This window comes from Notechis scutatus, chromosome 2, assembly GCF_049901735.1.
Source record: "Notechis scutatus isolate UNSWTSFEM ecotype Mainland chromosome 2, rNotScu1.2, whole genome shotgun sequence".
In the NCBI taxonomy this organism is placed as follows: Eukaryota; Metazoa; Chordata; class Lepidosauria; order Squamata; family Elapidae; genus Notechis; species Notechis scutatus.
The window spans coordinates 9,995,133-10,011,861 of NC_142010.1; the positions used below are offsets into that span (position 1 = coordinate 9,995,133).

General features: G+C 38.5%; 1 protein-coding gene across 1 annotated transcript; it reads right to left on the minus strand.

The window, feature by feature from the left end:
- Positions 1-470: 470 nt before the first annotated feature.
- Positions 471-14,267, minus strand: LOC113426388 (vomeronasal type-2 receptor 26-like). Its single transcript, XM_087954121.1, has 6 exons — positions 14,056-14,267; positions 12,643-12,934; positions 4,051-4,375; positions 3,563-3,876; positions 2,560-2,784; positions 471-587 (listed from the first exon to the last, which is right to left on the minus strand). The coding sequence occupies exons 1-6, from the start codon at positions 14,265-14,267 to the stop codon at positions 471-473; spliced, it is 1,485 nt and encodes a 494-aa protein (XP_087810247.1).
- Positions 14,268-16,729: the final 2,462 nt, after the last annotated feature.

The following is a 16,729-nucleotide window of genomic DNA, read 5'->3' on the forward strand; positions in this document are numbered from 1 at the left end:
GAACATGGCAACAGAGCCTTCATGGCACTGTAGAATGATTTCTGCAGATTGTGAATGCATGTCAGACTCAGGCGATGGAGGGGAAACAGCTAACCAGATGCTGCAGAGAACAACTTGGAACCCACTGCAAGAGAGGATAATGGAGTTGGCCAAACTTTTTCCCAGCCATCTCTGAACATTACTCCCTGGTTTTGTGGCCCAGAAGGCCAGCACCACTGTGATGGTTTTGGCCAAGACAGAAGAAATGGCAGCAGAGAAGACGATACTGAAGGCCGTTTGTCATAGAAGGCAGGTGACTCTCCTTGGCTGACCAATGAACAAGAAGGGGGTGAAGAAGGAAAACAGGAGACAAACCAGAAGGATATAAGAGAGGTCCCGATTGTTGGCTTTGACTATGGGAGTTTCTTGGAATTTAATGAAGATTCCCAAGATAAAGCATGTGATCAAAGAGAGGAACAAGGCAATGGAAGTCAAGGCAATGCCCAATTTTTCTTGATAGGACAGGAAAGTCTGAATCTTGGGGATACAGTGATCTCGATTATTGTTTGCATATTGATCTTCTGAACATCTGTTGCACTTTTCTGCATCTGAAAAAGGGCAAGAGTAATATTTACCTTAAAGTTTATTCTTTTGTAAATGCTAAAATTCTTGGTTCAAGTGTTGTCTTAGTTGGAAGCAGTTGAGGAACTTTAATTTGGCTTCTCGGAGTGAGCAAAGCAATGGCCTCATGCTCTCATTGATCCCTGCCAAAACGAATTCTACTGAAAGGCATATATTTCTCTGATAAATGATCCGCAATTTCCCTATCAAGAGACCCTAAAACTCTGACTTTGGGAATGGGCTAAAAGAGTACTTTTGTGCTGATTCCTGTTAAAAGTAGAGTTCCCCAGGTAACCTTTCTTTTCAAGAGAGTCTGTTCTGATTTAACAGATAACAGATAATCAGAGTTGGAAGGTGATTTGTAAGTCATCTAGTCCAACCCCTTGCCCAAGCAGGAGACCCTACACCATTTCTGACAGATGGGAGTCCAATCTCTTCTTGAAAATCTCAAGTGATGGTGCTCCCACAATTTCTGAGGGCAACCTGTTCCATTTCCGAGGGCAAGCTGTTCCTTTAATTCCTTGACTTCTGTTTATTTATTATTAATGTATTTATTTATAAAATTTATAGGCCATCCATCTTACCTCAAGGTAACTCAGTGCAGCCAACAATAATAAAAAAATGAAACTGCAAAAATTAAAAGCATAAATCAGTTGATGTATTAGTTGTTATCAAGTCAGCCTTGATGGAATTGTTATTCTCACTTAGCAATCTTTTTAGAAAGTGTCAACTCATAAAACCTTCCTATGACTGTTTTTGAGTTGCCATAAACAAGGGATGGGGGAATCTGAAGGAGCATAACGGCAGTTTAAAACCAGAAGTACATTCCACCCTTATCTACAAAGATTGTAGCTAGGCTACCGGATCTTCTGCCCACTAAAATCCTTCATTGGAGAACGTCATTAATGACACCCAGCCCATGAACGTGCTTCATTGGAGAATCTGATTTATGATATACCCAGGGGGGAGGAGGGAAACACGGTCACAAGTAAATTATGTATGCCAGAGTTGGCTTCATTTAGGTTAATGGTGACATGTTGCTCCTTATAAATCTTTTGAATTTTTTTGAAGCTTGGCTTGAGATTCATGATTTAATTAGGGCAATCGCTGAAACCCTGACAGAAAGATTGTCCCTTTCCTCTAATGTCACCCACCTTCCATGGTGGAGATGCTTCCTTCTGCACAAGGAAGACAATCATAGCAACAGATGAGCTTCCCTTCCTGTTCCACCTTCATGAATCCAGGACGGCAGTTTTCCACACACCTGGAAGGAAGGAGAGTCTGGGCAGAGGGAGGAAGGCCATCCAGAAAATTATTTATGATTTCTTTCCCACAAAGAGGCAAAGTAGAAAGAGGTTGTTGATCACCACTTCAAGAGTTAGCTTTGCTAAATTGGAAACCTATATAAAAAGCTCAACAATCATGCTGCTTCCCTTTTCTTCTGCCTTCCTCATTTTTAGTCTACTTCCATTTTTTTGTTTAGGTTGTAAATTTACATATTCAATTGCTGTAAATGAGTTCGATCCTAGGTAGAGGCAGATATTTCTCTCTCTGGACACAATGAGAATATATCTGCTGAACAAAAACTCTGCATTGGGGACAAGAAGGGCATCCGGCCAGTAAATACTCTGCTAGCTCCATTCAGTTGCCCAGACTCCACCCCACAAGGGATGATGGGGTTGTTAAAACTATGATGATGATGAATTGCTAAAGGTAAATGGATTTTTCTCCTTTAGGGAAAGGAATTCAGACCTACCCTGTTTTAAATGCACATCCCTTCAGAGAAAATTATGAATTGTTTTCTTAAATTGTGAAAGATATACTTCTCATAGACAGCTTCATTTCTAATGAAAGAATTTGTTGCCTCTCTGGGAAACATTCAAAGCCACTCTCTGACCCAAGAAAGCAATCCAATTGGTAAGAGATTTACCAAGACTGAAATAAAGGTTTTCCCCCCACCTGGTTCATCTTATCCATCTCTGCCACATCCTTTGGATACAACATAAACTTGAAATCCAGGGATCCTTGTTTTTCTAGGCTTCCAATTATTATTCTGTGAACTATGCTTTTGTGAAGCAGCCAGTTGACAATGTCCAAGTCCACTGCCAGAACTCCATTCTCATCGAGAGACACTCCAGCTATGGATTTATTATAAAATTCAGAGTTTCCAAGGAAGGGATGAAGCTGGAATGGAAGAAACAATGGGACATGGCACATTACCCCTCTGGCTCTGTTACACAAAGGTGTTACATTTCTACTGCACATTCCCTCTCGTTCACCCTTCCAAGACATAGAGCCATGTTACTTGTGAGAGTGCCATCTCCCCAAAACATCAGCACTTTCGCAAGCTTTAGAAAACATGCCTCTCCAGCTTGCACTAGCAACCTGGGATAAAATCTGGAGAAAGGTATGCATGGAATGTGCTTCAGGTCATATCAACTGAGCTTCTCCGTCAGTTCTCCCACCTCCTTCTGTTGCAACTAAAGAACAAGCCAGGAATGCTTTATGAGTTGACATTAGGATCCTGTTCTCCAGACCAATCCATTCCTGCTAGCAAAGGGAAAAGGGACATCAAATGACATTGGATCGAATGGAGGAAAAGATGGCTAAACAGTGAAGACCTTGTAATATTCTCTTTCACAACCATTATCAGTTTCCATCCATTGCTTCTTGTCCTGCCCTCAGGTACTTTGGAGAATAGCTTGGCAACCCCTGAGATATTGGAAGGTGGCTATCATGTCACCAACCTCTAGAACATTCTGTTTGAAAACTTAGAAGATTTAGGAGAAGAATATGTTCCAAAGAAACGAATGAAAAGAACACAAAAGGAAGAGTAATGGAAAGTTCAAATTGACTTCTTTATTGAGAATAAATTATGTTTTTCAGAATAGCTACCCAGACCTTACAATTACAAAAGAGATTCTTGATGGCAGGAGAGATGCATGGAACAGAAAAGAAATACCTGCCAAGCCTTCAGCCTTGCAGTTTCCAAGCTCTTACTGCCTCTCATCTTTGTCCTCCTGGATCTGGACAAATCAGCTGCATGTAAGGCCCGTGCCAGAGCCCAGATGGTGCTGTAAATAAAGTAGTTGTCCAGACACAAGATTGGATCCATCTCCTCCTGGGACAAAGCCTGCAGTTCTTCCCTCTCTCTGCAACGTCTCCAGACTTTCACAGAAACGCCATTCTTGGTGTAGGAGCACAGAAAGGATTTCTCTGCTAAGCTTCTCATGAAAGCATCAAAATGACTATACCCACCATACTTCATCACTTGATCTGATTTCAAAACAAAGGAAAAAATGCTATGGATGTTTAGGTAAAGAATTCCCCTCTCTTTCAAATAAGTGCTTAAGTCCCAGAGTACTGTTGTCACTAGGACTTTTCCTGCAGGAGATTTCATAATCCTTTTATGTAACTGATACAGAATTATTATTCCTGTGCTGATTGTACCAGTCTCTGCAGCATAAAGAGACACATTCACTTTGCTCCAGTTGTGATACTTGATAAAATCTATGAAAATATTTTGAATATTGGGTGAAAAAGCCTGTGATATTATTGGACAAATGCCATTTCTTTTCAGCATGGAAGTCAATGTTGTTATGAATTTCTGCCCCTGGTCACTGTCCGGAGCAAGCAACCCAACCAAAGTCCACCTGAAATGGAGGAGCAGCTTGACCATCCCTGAATACTGGAATCCTTCAGCAGGGAGCATTGGATAGAAGAAAGGAAACCCAGTTTTATCCGTCAGAATTTGGGAAACAAAATTGTAATTAATCTGAAAAGGAAGGAAAAGTGAGTACTTTACGTGAGATCCATGAGACCAAAATGTAAGGTGTAAGTCACTGTCCCTATTGAAGGTTAAGTCCACTCTTTGCAGTGAAGACCTATTTCTCAGTCATGACTTTATGCTTTGCTTCCCTCCTCATTTACTCCTTGACAAAGTTTTTAGCCCAGAAAAGATTCCCAAATCTGGACTATGACCACAATGAGAGCAGATATGTTTACTTTACTCCTTCCCTCCTTTTGGATCATCAGAGCCATCATCCTTAGTTCAGCATTCAATACCATTATTCCAGACATTCTTTTAACTAAATTAAACCAGCTAGCGGTACCTGAACACACTTGTAAGTGGGTCATAAGCTTCCTAACACACAGGAAGCAGCCAGTGAAGCTAGGCAAAGTCACATCTGATACCTGTACAATTAGCACAGCACCCCTCCCCAGGGCTGTGTGCTTTCTCCACTTCTCTTCTCCCTATATACCAATGCCTGCACCTCAAATGATCCGTCTGTTAAAATACTGATGTTTGCAGATGATACAACTCTGATTGGTCTCATTCAAGACAATGACAAATCTGCATACTGACAAGAGGGTGAACAACTTGCCTCATGATGTGACTGGAACAATCTGGAACTGAACACACTCAAAACCGTAGAAATGGTGGTAGATTTTAGGACTACCACCTCTTACAATACTAGACAACACAGTATCAACAGTAGAGATCTTCAAATGTCTATGTCCTATCATATCACAAGACCTAAAATGGACACCTAATATCAAAAACATCATCAAAAAAGCACAAGAAAGAATGTTCTTTCTGCACCAACTCAGAAAGCTCTAACTGCCCAAGGAGCTGCTTCCTGATCCAGTTCTACAGAGGAATTATTGAATCTGTCATCTGCACCTCTATAACTGTCTAGTTTGGTTCTGCAACCCAACAAAACAGACGCAGACTTCAGAGAGTAATTAGAACTGCAGAAAAAAGAATTGCTTCCAACCTGCCTTCCATCAAGGACCTGTATACTGCACGAGTCAAAAAGAGGCTAAAAATATTTACAGACCCCTCGCATCCCGGAAATAAACTGTTTCAACTCCTACCCTCAAAACGATGCTATAGAGCACTGCACACCAGAACAACAACTAGATACAAGAACAGTTTTTTCCCAAACGCCAACACTCTGCCAAACAAATAATTTCTTCAACACTGTCAAACTATGTACTAAGTCTGCAATGGTATTGCTATTAATCCTCCCATCCTTTCTTTCACCCATCTCCTCCCGCTTATGACTGTATGACTGTAACTTGTTGCTTGTATCCTTATTTTTTATTTTACAAATTTTATTAATTTTAAAGACATACAAAACATAAACACACAGAAACACAAAACGTAGAAACATAAAAAAACTCTTTTCTGAAAGTTGCTTAGTCCCTGGTTAAAACTCTTGGTACAGACACAAATTCAAATTCATATTCATTTTGCATACCATTCCATATCTTATTAACATTTTCAATTTTCTATATAGCTTCTCCTCTCTTTTAAATTTTCTTAATTTTATTTTATTTATCTCCTCTCAATTCGAATCATAATATTTATTATTCTTTGTCTGTTCTATTTCCAGCTATCCATTTATCTTTCTTCTTTGGAAAAAACTTCTCCTGTACACTAATTGGAGTATGATGCCTTTATCTCTTTCCCCTATATTTATAATACTTAATATAGAATACATAGCTTACATTGGGATTCTGTCTGGTACATTCTAAAATTATACAATATTATCAATACCAATACAAATCTATTCATTAATATTAATATTCATTTATATCTTAAACATTTAGCACATTACTTTTCAGTTAAATCACATACTTTTATGGGAGCACCTATTTTCCATAGTTATTCCCCCCCACATCACATATTATAAATCATTATTTCATTAAAATGTTCCCCCTTCTCCTACTTCAAATCTCTCATTTCACAAGAAATTTCACTAGGATAACATAGTCTAATCATTAATATTAACAATCATTTATATCTTAAGCATTTTACCCATTTCAGTTAAATATCATGCCTTTATGGGAACACTTATGCTTTCCAAAATTATCCCCCCCCCCACATCACATATCTTAAATCATTGTTTCATTGAAGTACTCCCCTTTTAACAAAAATTTCACTAAATTATACTAAATATTTTATCACATTTTAAATTGCATATTATTTCCAATTTTCTAAGGTTATATCTAAGTACAAATGTAAAAATACAATCTTATGTACCTTTCTAGAATCCCTTTTTCAATAAAATTTACCCATTATCTCTAAAAAAAACTTTTGTTTCTTTGCATCTTGCTCCCCACCATTAAGGCTTCTTATCCCTTCCTTTCTCCCTTGCTTATTCTTATCCTTGTCCTCTTTACCCCCTTGTCTCTCCACCTCCCTTTTATTCTGCTTTCCTCCTTTCTGTTGTTTTCTAACATAATATCCCCTTTTCACCTTATTCTTCTCTTTTTTGATTGTTTTTCCAAGTCTTAAAGTCTTCTTTTCTTTTTTCTCTTTCTCCTTTCCTTCCCCGACCAAAGTCACTTGTTCATCAAAAATGGCTTCTTCTTTGTCCCAGTCATCCTGTTGCTCATTCAGCTTTACATAAGTACAAACCGCCATTTCTAAAAATTGAAAAAGAGTGCCAAGAACATCCTTCCCTTCTTGCTTTTCTTTTTCATATTTTTGGTATACAAGTTTCAATCCATCCACAAGTGATGCCATTGTATAGAGAAAAAGTTTTTCCAAACAACCACCCAAGTGCTTTTAATCAAAGATAATTCTCAGAAGTTCCAAAATCACCAAACAATCCAAACAAGCTGTTTCTTTTAAATAAATACCTTCTCCTTCTTCACTTTCTCTTTCTGGGGTTAAAGTTTAGTCACAAAGTTCCCTTTAAAATATATCTTTTAGAAGTCTTATTTATTTAAATAGAAATATTTAACAAAAAGAGTTCTCCACTCCTCTACTCGTTGCAGAAAACCTTATTCCACCAGACTTGAAATTTTAGACCTAGATAATCTAGAACCACGCTGCCTTCGGTCCGATCTTAGTACATAAAATTATGTATTGCAATGCCCTACCTGCAAATGAATACTTCAGCTTCAACCATAACAATACAAGATCACACAATAGATACAAACTCAAGGAAAACTGCACCAAACTTGATTGCAGGAAATATGACTTCAGCAACAGAGTGGTCAATGTCTGGAATACTCTACCTGACTCTGTGGTTTCTTCCCCAAACCCCAAAAACTTTAACCTTAGACTTTCTACTATTGACCTCACCCCTTTCCTAAGAGGTCTGTAGGGGGCATGCATAAGGGCACCAACGTGCTACCGTCCCTGTCCTACTGGTTTTTTTTCTTATATGTATCCCTTTCATGTATTCATAACTATGTTTATACTTAAACCTGCTATCGTATAATCACTTGACAAAATAAAATAAAATAAAATAAAAAAATTAATTAATTAATTGTAATTAGTTTACCCGGCAAAGACTCACCTATGGCATTTTGTAGGTGCCCAACATGGATGATATCTGGATGGAGAAGCCAGTCTCAGCCCCTTCCAGAACAGCCACTGTGTTTCTCTGCCTCCCACAACTGTAGTTGGGAACATTGGCCTCCCCGTCTGAAAGCAGATCCAGCAAAGCATCAGAAGTCTTTTCTACATTGAAATAATTTTCATAGATATTGTAGCCCAGAGTGATGTTGGGTAAGAGACAGGAATCCTGATTGATCTCCTGGATAGCAAAAAGGAAGGATAGCATATGGTGGCATAAGGTATTCTGCAACGAGTAGAGGAGTGGAGAACTCTTCTTGTGAAATATTTCTGGACTTTCTCAACTGTGCTAATATCAGATACGTAATGTGGGTTCCAGACTGATGAGCTGTATTCGAGTATTGGTCTAGCAAATGTTTTGTATGCTCTAGTTAGTAGTGTGATATTACCAGAGAAAAAGCTACGTAGGATTAGGTTAACAACTCTTAATGCCTTTTTGGCTATGTAGTTACAGTGGGCTCTAGCACTTAGAAATGAGTACTCCAAGGTCCTTTACAGAGCTTGGATCAACAACAAGGTCTTGACTATTCAGCTTGTATTTTATTTTCTGATATTTTTTGCCAATATGTAAGACAGAGCATTTATTTGTTGAGATTTGAAGTTGCCATTTGTTTGACCATTCTGATACATAGTTGAAGTCTTTTTGAAGGGTAGCAGTATTGTCTGTGATATTGAACAGCTTTACATCATCAGTGAAGAGAACTCAGTTGCTCTTGATATGATCACAGAGGTCATTTATGTAGAGTATGAAGAGAGTTGGTCCTAGAACACTGCCTTGGGGGACACCATAATTGACAGGTACAGAATTTGATAGGACACTCCCAATTTTGACCATTTGTTGTCTGTTTGACAGGAATGCTTCTATCCAGTTATGCAGTTGTCCAGAGATACCATAAGATTTTAGTTTTAGGAGTAGTTTGTCGTGTACCACTGAATCAAAGGCTTTACAGAAGTCTATGTAGATTGCGCTCTATTGTTTTGCCCTGATCGAGTTGTGTAGTCCATATGTTTTGGCAGTGTAAGAGTTGCAAATTACAGGATAGTTTTTTTCTGAAACCAAATTGTTTATTGGAGAGTAGGTTGTTTGTCTCTAAGTGGAGGATAATGGATTGGTTAATAATTGATTCCATGACTTTACAGGTGACACAGCATAAGAAGATTGGTCTGTAATTTTCAACTAGGCTGGGTTTCCCTTTTTGAAGATGGGGATGACCGTGGCTTGTGACCATAGGTTAGGCAAGGAGCTGGTCCTGAAAGATTTTTCAAAGATTATGCTTAGAGGTTCTGCTATGGCAGTAGATAGCTTTTTTAAGAAGTAGGTACATATTCCATCCGGTCCAATAGATAGAGATGGTTTTAGATTGTGTAGTGCTTTTTCAACATTGTCTTCTGTAAAATCGATATGTATTAGATCATTGTAGTTTTCTGTGGTTCGGCTACAAAATACTGGACATGATCCATTGCTTTAATGGTGTCATCGTTGCAGTCTTTACCATTAGGTCCTATCAGGGGTGGGATGGACCTTGAGTCTTTTACTTTGTTGTTTACAAAACTGTAAAAAGCGCCGGTGGAATTGGTGCGTAGAAGGTTTTCCTCTTGTTTAATGTGATAATTGGTGCATTCAATCTTTATCTGGTGGTATAAATTTTTGTATCGGTTTTTGAAGTTGGCAATGTGACCAGATTTGTTTTTCCGCCAGAGTGATCTCTTTTTGGATTGACGTTTCCTTATTGTTATGGATAATCTGTTTTTTTTGGGGGGGGGGAGTTGTTATTGGTACATATAGTTTGATGACTCTTTTGACTGCAAGTAAAAATATGTTGTAATGATCTTCAACAGTATTGCATCCAGTGAATAGAGATTGCCAATCAAGGGATGAGAGATCGTTGTCTATAAGATCATAGTTGCCTTTTTTGAAGTTATAATTGGGGATTGTGTCATTGTGATGATTTTTGTGTGGGCGTATGTTGAGACAAAAGTCAATCATATTGTGGTCACTGTTGGAAAAGGGTTCTTTAGTTTGTATTCCGTAAATTAAATTCAAACTATTGCAGAAGATGAGATCGAGGCAGTTGTTAAGTCTAGTATTGTTGGTTACTAGTTGTTCCAGTCCCAGATTTGTAACAGCATTGTAGAAGGTTGCATGTATGGGTTCAGTTGTACATTCGTTTAGGGTCCAGTTAATATGAGGTAGATTGAAGTCACCAAGAAAGATAAAAGCGTGTGGGCAGGATGTTGCCCATGTTAGTAGTGAATTTAGCTTGTTTACATGTTCGATGTCATAATCAGGTGCTCTGTAACATAGTAAGAATCAAAATGTGATATTTAAGGATAGTTCACAGATGATGGTCTCAGGAAGAGTAAGCTCCTGGGTAACTTGGATGTTTTTTAGATATAAGGACTTTTTATAGAAGATAGCAACACCACCTCCTCTATGAATTTCATGATCTGATTGGTAAACATGATAGCCTCTTACTGTGGTAAAGGAGTCAGGGAGAGATGCATTGAGCCATGTTTCACAGACAAATATGATGTCGAATTTAGCCATATTTAGTAAGAGGAGAAATTCAGGTATTTTATTCACAAGGCTTCTTGCATTGAGTAGCTTGCATTTAAGGCCAGCTGTAGTTGGAAATGAGGTAGTTAGGGGCGTGCGTGCCTAGTCTTGGGTGATGGTGGATTGGTTGAAGTAGGATTGTGGTTGAAGGTTAAAGCTGAGTTGCGGGTTGTGTGGTTTACTTTTGATACAGTCAGCATGGTAGTCAATGTACAGGTCCTTCTCTCCATTGTCTAGACGTTTCTTGAGTTCTATGTGGAGTAGACGGGAGCGGGCATGTTGCTGTATGGTTAAGTCAGGGCGAGAACGTTCTTATGGTTGGTGTTGCTTTTGGCAAGTAAATTTATAGTATAAATGAATTTACGTTTTCTTGATTCATTTTTGCAAATGACCCTGCAGAAGCGTGGGGCCACAGAGCCATCTCTGTTTTTGAGCTCTCGGCCAATGCGGGAAATGTCAAGTATTTCATCAGGAGTGATGGTTGATGCTTGATAATCACAGATGATGTTTCAGACAGTTGTGATGTCATCAATGTCATTGATGTCCTTTAGAGTCTAGACCACATAAGATGGCGTTTGGACGTTTCCATTCACGCTCAACAGCTTCTCTGATGAGGATTGAAATATCATTATTTGTCTGATTTATGTGTTTTGTGGATTGGGTTGTGGGTTGGGTTGTGGTTTTGGGGTAGAGATGTGGTTTGTAGCTATTGGATGTTCAGGTTTTTGTGTTGTGTCTTTTTTTTCAAGGTTGGATAATCTTTCTTTTAAAGCGTCCAGGGATGCTACTATGGTGTCAAGGGATGTTATTCATGTTTATATGGTTTCAACTCTTTCAAACAGATCCAGTTTGGGTCTGCATGATTTGCAGAGATATGGAAACTCATTGGATGATTCTAGGTATTGAATCATTTGCTCAGGTAATCCCAAGCAGTCATGATGAGCATATTTGTTACGTAGAGAACATTTGATGGAATTTTCATTATCCTTTAGAGTTTTATAGCATTTAAGGCATGTGCAAGAGTCTTGTGGTTCATTGGTGGGGATTACTTTCTCTTTAGGTTGTGGTTTGGCATTGGATTTTTTTCTTGGCATGGTAGGTTTGTTAAGATGGTAAAATTACTTAATGAAACAATTTTGGGCAATCAATATAGCCAATATCACGCCAATCAATCAATTGCAATAATCTCTCTAGTCAAATAATTTTGCTAAGCAACAATCAGCCTAATCAATTAATTACACTAATTGCTAATCAATTAATTACACTAATCATTAATCACACTGTTCAATTAAATTCACTAAATCACTAATTTTACTAATCAATTAAATTACACAAATCTTGATCTTTTAAACTAATCAGTAATCACACCATTTGCACTAAACACTCTAATCACACTAATCATTATAATTATAATCTCTGCAGCATAAAGAGACACATTCACTTTGTTCCAGTGGTGATACTCATGAAAACTGTGAAAATATTTTTAAGACTTGGTGAAAAGGCCTGTGATATAATTGGACAAATGCCATTCCTTTCCAGCATGGAAGTCAACGTTTTCATGAATTTCTGTCCCTGGTCACTGTCTGGAGCAAGCAACCCAACCAAAGTCCACCTGAAATGGAGGAGCAGGTTGACCATCCCTGAATACTGGAATCCTTCAGCAGGGAGCATTGGATAGAAGAAAGGAAACCCAGTTTTATCCGTCAGAATTTGGGAAACAAAATTGTAATTAATCTGAAAAAGGAAGGAAAAGTGGGTACTTGATCTGAGATCCATGAGAGCCAAAATGTAAGGTGTAAGTCACTGTCCCTACTGAAGGATTAAGTGCACTCTTTGCCATGAAGACCTGTTTCTCAGTCATGACTTTATGCTTTGCTTCCCTCCTCATTTACTCCTTGACAGAATTTTCAGCCCAGAAAAGATTCCCAAATCTGGACTGTGACCACAACAAACACATCAGAGCAGATATGTTTACTTTACTCCTTCTCTCTTTTTGGATCATCAGAGCCATCCTCCTTAAGGCTTCTCATTTCCATAATAAAATCCTGATCTTCATAAACAAGGAAGGACCTCTCATTCATTGTAACTGGTTTTCCCAACAAAGACTCACCTGTGGCATTTTGTAGGTGCCCAACACGGATGATATCTGGATGGAGAAGCCAGTCTCAGCCTCTTCCACAACAGCCACTGTGTTTCTCTGCCTCCCACAACTGTAGTTGGGGACATTGGCCTCCCCGTCTGAGAGCAAGTCCAGCAAAGCATCAGAAGTCTTTTCTGCATTGAAATAATTGTCATAGATATTGTAGCCCAGAGTGATGTTGGGTAAGAGACAGGCATCCTGGTTGATCTCCTGGATAGCAAAAAGGAAGGATAGCATCTTCCAGTATTTTGATTTCATTTCCCTGCAAGGATAATGTATTAAGCATACAGTGATCAAAATACTTTTTACCAAAATACATCTAATCTGCCAAGAAATTCTTCTGATTAGAACAATGCAGAAAAATGTAACCTACAAATAATTGAAAAAACTGTAAACTATATTAATAAAATATATCTGATTTTATAGTTCATAGCACAAATCAGGGGTCTGACTGCTGAAAATATGTGGAGCATTTGATGAGATATGTGGATGGATTGTTCCATCTCTCCTACAAAAGCTAAGGCATTTCCCTAGATATCTGACATATTTTAATAAAACTCTGGGATTCATTCAATATATATTTCATTTTAGGATATTCAATGCAATTTTAAGTATATCTATTTATTATTACCTTTCTCATTCTTGATGTTGTCAATATCCTTGGAATTGGACTAAGATTTCAGGTTCATTTATATACATTTTTCTCTCTAGTAAAGTTTTCCAATATTTAATATTCGGATTGTTTGACTTGATATTAAATATAAAATCATGAAGTGCACACTCAGACACAAATCCACACAGATAATGAGGAGCTGTGATACTCGGCAAAGCCAATAAAATATTGATTCCAACATATATTTGAATGTTGATGTGAAACATCTTTGACAGGAATCAAAATCAGAGGTGGGATTCAGCTGTTAAATTATTTGAATCCCACCGCTTGACTTAATCCACATTTCAATTATTATAAGATTAGAATCAGCTTAAAATAGGAATGTTAGACCAGGGAATTGAATAATAAATTCTGATCTGGGATTTTTTTATATTATCAATGAACACAAAAACCAGAACAAAAGGGAGAGGGGAAAATATAGCATTCTTTTATTTTGGGGTCCATGTTGTCTTCTTTATGGGGTAAGGGAGGTGTAGAAGAAAGTATCCACTTTCTCCTCTCTATCCCCTGTTTATGTCAACCAAAGTGGCTGTTCATTCTTCAAATCCAAGAAGAAAAGAACATTTTCAAGAAAACACCTGAAAATGTCAAAGGAGGCTTATCATCTGTGGGGGCTAGAACAGATCTCAAAAGAAGAAATGATGCAGTGGAACTGTTGAAATAAGTCAGAAACAAGGTTGCTCTAATGTAGTGCTAGAAGATAGACTTACCCTGATAACTGAGTCGAAGGATATTTTTCAAAACTTATTATTTGGAATAAAGCCTTACTTTCAGAGATGATGCCACCAATGGAAAGCTCCCCTGGCTTGTAATGATTCTTTGGGGCCACCTCATCCATCTCCAGAGTCAGGGGGCATTTGGCTTTCAGCAGCCCTCCGACCCCCTGAACCCATAAAAGAAGCAGCAGAAACAGCATCAACATAACGTGTTTCTGATGGAGCCTCCAAGCTCATATGTGAATTATACAAAGAGTGAGAAAAAGAGTTGGGGGAAAGCTTTTTTATTTTACACAGAACCCAGACAAAGCTTCATTTCTGAACCTCATTAGAAGGGAAAAACACCTCCTTGCCTGCCCTTTTCTTTCTCTCTAGCACCATTTATGCACCCACAGATTTCCAATGCCCTTTATGCACCAGACCAAAAGGCCTTTGTGTGAAGTCAAAGTGAAAACCTATTATTGAGATGTTTGTGTCAAATCTTCTGACATGTTTCTAGAGAATTAGCACCAAGACAACAATTAAATCACTATAATCTGGATAATGGCCAATGGGGAGAGAAGTCACAGATGAGGCTCCAAATCTTTGGAGATGAGCAGCTGAGTGAGACAGGGGACTTGGACTCCAAACTTCTGTAAGAAGTTGTCTTGGTGCAAAACCAGTGTCTAGAATGAGTGGTAGCAGGTGTGTAAGTAGTCACACATTGTTCTGGATGTAGTTGGTCTCTGTTTGTGCTGGACTTCGGCTATATTGTCAAATCAGTCAAGGGTCTGTGTTATATTGATGGTTGGTCCTTTTTATGACTGCAACCACCTACCTTTTTTCTTTTATTTCTTTTATATATATATATATATATATGTGTGTGTGTGTGTGTGTGTGTGTGTGTGTGTGTGTGTGTGTGTATATGTATATGTATATATATATATATATATATATATATATATATATATTTATTTTATTTTATTTTATTTTATTTATTTATTTATTTATTTATTTATTTATTTATTTATTTATCAAGCATGTATTAGAATAATAGATATAATTAGAACATGATTATGACTACATGAAATGGGTACAAATAAAAGGGGACATTAGGACACATTGGTGCGCACATTGGTGCGCTTATGCACGCCCCTTACAGACCTCTTAGGAATGGGGTGAGGTCAACAGTAGACAGTTTAAGATTAAAGTTTTTGGGCTTTTGGGAAGAAACCACAGAGTCAGGTAGTGCATTCCAGACATTGACCATTCTGTTGCTGAAGTCGTATTTCCTGCAATCGAGTTTGGAGCAGTTTACCTTAAATTTGTATATATTGTATGCTCGTGTATTATTGGGGTTGAAGCTGAAGTAGTCATTGACAGGGAGGACTTTGTAGCAGATAATTTTATGCACTATGCTTAGGTCAGACCGAAGGCAGCATAGTTCTAAGTTGTCTAAGCCCAAAATTTCAAGTCTGGTGGTATAAGGTATTCTGTTGCGAACAAAAGATTGGAGGACTCTCACCAGGCTCAAGGTTGACTCAGCCTTCCATCCTTCCGAAGCCAGTAAAATGAGCACCCAAATTGTTTGGGGGAAATAGGCTGGCTCTGTAAACCACTTAGAGAGAGTTGTAAAGTGGTATATAAGTCTAAGTGCTCTTGCTATATAGCTGGCCAATCCACAGTAAATATAATGAGAACTGATTCTATTGATTCTAGTGATCAATAGAAGATAGTGATCTCCTGTCTGGCTATTCCCAGTTTTAAGAGCAATTATTCTATATTGAAGGGGGGATATTTTTTTCCTTCCTTGTGAAAATTGAAATAATTACAGGGGTGAGGTGCTGGGGTTCGCAGGGGTTCGAGAGAGACCCTACCTAAGATTCTGCAGAGTTTGGAGAACCCCCAAATCCCACTCTTGGCTGGCCCTGCACATCGCACCCCTCCCCTCCCAGGAATCCCCACATGGCCCGTTTTGGTTGCAGGTAAGTGCAGGGGGTCAACTCATAAAATATTTCTATGGTCTTTTTAGAGTTGCCAACAGAAAGGGAGGGGGAGCAGTGCAGCAGCTTGCAAACCGAAACTGCATTCCATACATGTTTTCAAAGATAGTAACTAGGTGACCAAAGTTTCTGCCCCACAAAATTCTAACTGGAGAGTATGATTGATGACTCTTGGCTATGGATGTGTCCCATTGGAGAATATGAATTACAATACACGCAGGGGGGTGGGGGAAAACCAGGGTCAAGGGTGACAATGAAGGATGTGTCTCAGAGTTGGCTACACCCAGGCAGTGCTGGACATGTTAACTCCTAATAAATCATTTGGAAGTTTTGGTAGTTTGGCTTGAGACTCATGATTTAATTGGGGTAACTGCCAGAGCCCTGACATCAACTCACCACAGCCAATTCGCCATGGTCCGTTCACCATGGCCAATTTGCCGCGAGACGACTCACCACGGCCACATCACCACGGGACAGCTCACTGAAGGACAATTGAAGGATTCAATTTAATTATTTAAAATGACTTTTAAAAAAAAAAAATTTAATTTTGTCATTCACATTTCATTTTGCCCCTCCTTTGGCATCCTTTCTTTAATGATGCCATTCCATAATTTCTTTGATTTTAGTGTAACTCTTGTCCCATGACAAATTGACCTCTGTGTCAACTCATAAAATATTTCTATGTT

Bases quoted from the DNA above. Each gene is read 5' to 3' on its own strand.
- LOC113426388 (XM_087954121.1), bottom strand. From the start codon at position 14,267: ATGTTGATGCTGTTTCTGCTGCTTCTTTTATGGGTTCAGGGGGTCGGA. The intron at 3,877-4,050 runs GTACAATCAGCA...TTTTGAAATCAG, and splicing joins TCTTTATGCTGCAGAGACTG to ATCAAGTGATGAAGTATGGT. The intron at 588-2,559 runs GTGGGGGGAAAA...GCCCTTTTTCAG, and splicing joins AGATGGATAAGATGAACCAG to ATGCAGAAAAGTGCAACAGA.